Source organism: Pangasianodon hypophthalmus, chromosome 12, assembly GCF_027358585.1.
Source record: "Pangasianodon hypophthalmus isolate fPanHyp1 chromosome 12, fPanHyp1.pri, whole genome shotgun sequence".
Lineage (NCBI taxonomy): Eukaryota > Metazoa > Chordata > Actinopteri > Siluriformes > Pangasiidae > Pangasianodon > Pangasianodon hypophthalmus.
The window spans coordinates 21926474-21932473 of NC_069721.1; the positions used below are offsets into that span (position 1 = coordinate 21926474).

At 37.4% G+C, this 6000-nt stretch overlaps 1 protein-coding gene across 4 annotated transcripts in view; it reads right to left on the reverse strand.

The window, feature by feature from the left end:
* Positions 1–3443, reverse strand: part of rnf157 (ring finger protein 157) — a 28319-nt gene extending 24876 nt beyond the window's left edge. For 2 of the 4 annotated variants that reach the window (XM_026915515.3, XM_026915514.3), the window contains exon 1: positions 2920–3443. In XM_026915515.3, the coding sequence (XP_026771316.3) occupies positions 2920–3007 (88 nt within the window). In that variant the 5' untranslated portion in view covers positions 3008–3443. The remainder of the gene's footprint in view (positions 1–2919) is intronic. The other 2 variants (XM_026915513.3, XM_026915516.3) reach the window with 1 other exon arrangement.
* Positions 3444–6000: the final 2557 nt, after the last annotated feature.

Here is a 6000-nt window from a genome sequence, read left to right on the forward strand (position 1 = left end):
GCAAAGCTTGGATCTAAAGTAACAACAATACATGATAAGACTTTGTGACGTTGCAAATAAATAGCATGGTATTCCTAGACAAACTAATCAAAGAGTAACACAGAACAGGTGAACACAAACAGGTAACAAACATAATGACAGCACATTGGTGGAGACAGTACTAAGTCGACTACTATATGTCGGTTTTAGGAAACAACATACTGTACAGAAAAACAAACCAGGCCTAAATGGTGAAAGTCAGATGATAAGCAGGGTTTTTTTGTACTAGCATTGTTTACAGTTTGCACACTGTGATACTAAACTTGATCTCTGTATCAAAACTTTGATATGGTGACAACTTTAAAACGAGGGCTGCACAATATATCACGAATATATATATATATATATATATATATATATATATATATTCGTGATATATTGTGCAGCCCTCGTTTTAAAAACGAAAAACGATATCACGATATGCATATTGTAAGGGCTTGCGATAACTGAATGATTTTAATACTTCAAAAGTTACTACAAGTCAAAGTTTTAGGGCAACGCAAATAGCAGAGAATGCTTTCTGCGTTTACACAATTGAGTTTACACATTTATAGCATTATCGTATTATTTAACAAGTTATCCCATATCACGCTTTTCTTCAATATCATGCAGCCCTACTTAATACTTTGCTCCTACTGTATTTGATGGCTAACTCCCCTGACTAAATATTTGTGTATATTGAAACTGATAATATTGATACATGTGCAAAATGCATAACACTGAGATATGAGAATGATAAAGCTTGACAGATTTATTGACACTGCAGGCGGTGCTTATGTCTAGCCTTAATCTCTGTGTGACAGTATTTGCTGAAGAAACAAAACCATGTGTATGAAATCAAAAGGGAATATCCTGATAGGATTATTCAGAGCAGGTATTTCTGTTTCACCATCTGCTAATACTGACACTGTTATTCTACATCTGTTTCAAAGATGACAGCGAGTTTTGCAATGTAAAAAAAACTGACTTGTGTGCACATAGGCACATTCCTCAATACTGAACGAATACCATTACAGATATTTTATGCCATAGTTAGCACGTATTATAAAGATTTAACAGCATTAACCTGGGGAAAAAAATGGTCCTACATTTTCTATACATTTATCCTGATTGTTATATATAGATCATTTTTTTAAAAAATCAGCCGCAGTGAAGCTGAAGACGGAAATGCGATAGATAAATGATAAAGAATGAACTGCCATGGAGAACAAAGAGATGGATGACTGAGCAGGTAAAATGGATCACGCCCCAGTGGAGCATGTCTGGAAGTTTAATACACACAACTGCCTGACATTACAATTAATATCATGTGAGAGGCCAGTAATTGCTGCTGAAAATAGTTAACAGCATACAGGACAGATCCTTTTATTTAATTTATGTAAATCACAGTATGCGCTAACCATGCAAGCTCTAACAGCATGTGAGCTAAAGGTCTATGAGTTACACACACCAATGTGATTCAATCATGACCTGAAATCACACTGAGCATTGACATGTGACATGACACACCACACTGCTCTCATAATAATGAAGAACAGTAATTACATGAAATCAGTAGTGTGGTGACACTAGCGTTTATATGAAGCGTGCTACAGTTGAAGGTAAAGTGGTAAAGCGCACACACCACCACTGCGCTGGCTCTTACTACTGAATATCTGCATGGTTTCTAAGGGACTGAATGAGTCCCATCAGAAGCAGCTGGTATAGGCCTGTCTGCATCAACTGTGACAACCCGCCTGAGTGTGGAGCGGTGCGGTGCGGTGCGGTGCGGTGAGGTGGTGGCATACGGGGAAAATAACTTCCATCTGATTATCTCTGGTGTGAGGCTATCAATTACCAGAATAGGAACTGAACAAACACACATCAGCATCATTCCTTTGTTCTTGAGCTACAGTTATAACAACAATAATAATAATAATAATAATAATAATAATAATAATAATAATAATAATAATAATAATATTAGAGATTTTTGGAAGAAATGGTGCATCAGTTATGCCACATAGTACAGTATACACCAATATAAATCATTTATACTAAATCTGTATTAATATATTAATAATGATAAAACAGTATAAAAATATTTTGTCAAAAAGTAGTCATATTTTTAATAATGAATATACATTTTACTATTATTTTTAGTAGTAGTAGAACTAAGTGTACTACTACTACTACTAATAATAATAATAATAATAGTTTTCTATTATTTGCATAGAGATTATTTTATTGCTGTTTTAAACATTTTTTATGTTTATCAAAATGATTTAAAAAGGTTTTAAGGTATTTGATGTAATAAATTATGTAATAAGCTACTTGAAATATATTACTATTCACATCGCATATTACGCATATGTTCTTTAAATATCTCTATCTATCTATCTATCTATCTATCTATATATATCCAAGATATTCAAGACTCAAGGTCTTTATTGTCACATGTACTTTGGTACAATGAAATTCTTTGTTTTTTGATTTTCTTTGTAATTTATTGTTTGTTGCCCTTCTACTGCATCTTTCTCGTGAGGAAAAAACAAAATAAGAATTTCACTGTACCAGAGTACATATGACAATAAAGATTTTGAATCTTGATATATATATGTATATACACACACACACACACATATATATATATATATGTATGTATATATATATATATATATATATATATATATATATATATATATATACATATATATACATATGTGTGTGTGTGTGTGTGTATGTGTGTATATATATATATATATATATATATATATATATATATATATATATATATATATATATATATAATGTTGCCATGTTATAAGTAAATATAAACACATCCTTCCATCACAGCTCCTCCAGTCATTCAGAGAGAAGACAGAGTGTGTGTTTGCTCACCGCTCTTGGGTGGATATCTGTACACGGAGTTGGATGGGATGTCCACCTCCTCCACTCCAGCATTCTGTCTGCTGGTTAAAGCTCCCATTTCTCGGCAGCGTGCTGCAGATGAACATTCAGAGGGAAGCCAAGCCGCAGTTTGCTGCTCTCTTCTCCCTTCAGAAAGAAAAGCTACACTTGTGAAGGCTTGCGGTTTGTGTTCATGGGACTGGAGTCGTCCTGAGCGCTTCCTCTCCAGTCTCCAGCCCCTTGTTCGGGTCCTGTCCCAAACCCCTGCGCTGCTCTTCTCTCTCCTGGCCTGGAGCTACCTCTCGGCTGGCAGCGGCATGGTTCAGCTAACAGGGACGGGGTTCCCGGGATCAGCCCGTGATCAGCCCGTGATCCTGTGCATGGTGTCCGCTCCGGACTGCGCCGTGATGCTGAGGCTTTTATCCGCGCGCTGCTTCCGAGCCCTAATGGCCGCTTCTCCTTCTGACGTCACACCGTAGAGCCGACCTTCCCAAATCTGTAGAGCACTGCAGTGCAGCCAAGCCACCACACACACACACACACACACACACACACACACACACACAGAGTCATCTCTTCATTATTACACTGTCCCCATTTTCACTACTGATCAGCCACATTGCATCACTTCTTACAGCTGTAAATACTTTTCCCCTCATATAGCTCAGTATTTTATCATAATGGACATCCAGCATTCCCAAAGTGTAGTATACATTACAATATACAGCCAAAAGTATGTGGACATCTGACCATCACAAACAGATGTGCTTGCTGATCATCCCATTCCAAAACCATAGGCATTAATATGGAGTTGGTCTGCCCTTTCGCTGTTATAATAAGCTCCATTCTTCTGGGAAGGCTTTCCACTAGATTTTGGAGCATGGCTGTAAAGATTTGTGTTCATTCGACCACAAGAGTGTTAGTGAGGTCTGGCACTGATATTGGGTGAGGAGATCTGGGGTGCAGTTGTGTTTCAGTTCATCAGAAAGGTGTTCAGCGGAGTTGAGATCAGGGCTCTGTGGAGGACGCTCGAGTTCAGGTGTCCGCATACTATTGTGTATCTGTGGAAAACACAACATACCATTATTAAATTTCATTTTCAAGGGTCGCGGTGGATTGGGTGCCAGTCCCGGCATCACTGGGCACAAGGTGGGAATACATCATGAACTGGATGATGGGACAACAGTCCATCACAGGGCGCCATACACACGCATTCGTACACTCATTCAAAACCTATGGGCAATTTAGCATAGCCAGTTCACCTAGCTGCATGTTTTTGGACAGTGGGAGGAAACCAGACAACCTGGAGGAAACCCAAGTATTATTAAAGTAATTCGAATTTATTTTGTAGCAACCTATGGCGATTCGTTGGCTGGGTTTTTGTGTAAAGCTGGTGATAATGATTGGGGGACTTGCTTATCAGTTTCTGGCAGGCTACCAGCCATTGGAGTGCCTGTGTTTTATACACACCAGGCGCCGGAGGTTGGTGACTTACCACGGGGTTGGCGGGACCTCCGAAAGGGTATAAAGTTGGCCAGTTTGGGATTTGGATTTGTTCTGAGCTGAAAGAGGGGAATCAGTTCATCAAATATTGGGCTGTTCCTTTTGTGTTCAGTGTGGCTACAGCCAATGGTAGCCTGTGTTCAATAAAACGGGAGTGTGAGAACAAACTTCTGCATCCGTGTGCATGGAAGAAATTATATATCCCACATATTAATGAATATTACTCAGAACTATTATTTCTATTATTTATTTTACATTTATTTCCTGTTTTAATACACAGAGTAATGTATAACCATGCACTATGCATTATTCTAAGGAAAGGAACATTACAGTATTTATTATTGGGCTCTTTTAGTTATGAGCCTCTTTGGTCCTGTGAATTGAATGGGTTTAATCCTAACATCAATAACTCAAAAACAAGTTGCCCTATAGCCTAAATAATGTCAACTTGGACCCTAATGTGTTCTCTTAGTGGAGGATTCAGGAATAGCAAATGCTATGGCTCCAAAAACTAATTTAAATAATGTTCACGAAATAAATCTATACTGAGATCTGAGTTTATTTTACAGTTAAAAGGCTCTATGGCTATAAAAAGTTTGAGAATCTCTGGCATAGGGAACCCTGCTGAAATAAATCTAGCTTGGTCTGATGAGCTAATGATCAGCTCCCAGAACATAGGGTGACCTGGTCAAAGACCATCTTTGCCAGCTGGTAAATTATTTTCCAACTTCCTTATAACTTGACAAAAGTGATCAATAAATGTTTGAGATTTTCTAATTGCTTCACAGTTGGTATTTTCCTAAAAACAACTTGTCTGTGCTGTTGCATTAGTTAAAAAAAACATATACCAATCTGTCGAGCACCGCAGTGCACCATAGCCACCATACACACATCTCTTCTTCATTAAACTATCATTATTTTTCCATGATGCATCCACAGTGAGTCACATTTCATCAATTTTTAAATATTTCTTCATTTTATTTATAATGGATTCTGCATTCCTAAATTAGCCTGAAAACTGCATAGGGGAGATCTAGAGTAAACAATAATTCTGTAATAGGAATAAAACTTGGCTGGCTCAGGCTTACCAGGGAGCCAAAAAAAAAAATCTGCACTGCAGTGTTTGTCAGTAGCTAATATCAAAAACAAGAGCTGAATTAAATGGAGCCTGCTGTCCCGCATCATTATAATGTTATTCATAATTTAATTCCACACAGCACGCGATTACATAGCAATACAGTTAAAATCTTAATGAGCACAAGCTCAACAAGGCAATGAGGTGTAATAGGCTATGCCTAATGTGTGTTACAGTTATCATTACGCTATAATATCATCTCTTCAGGAAATAAAATTTACCTAGGAATCTCACATTTCAATAAACTGGGATAAAATAGTGAAAGGGTGGAACTTATTTATTCAGATCAGGAATACATTTTAATCTATATAAGAGTTATGGTTATGCATGGGGATATGAGAGCAGCTTTAGTCATGGCATTATTGATCAGAACTGAATAAAACACTGGAGAGCATGCTGTTATAAGATAATAATCAACGACAGGTTGGTGTGAT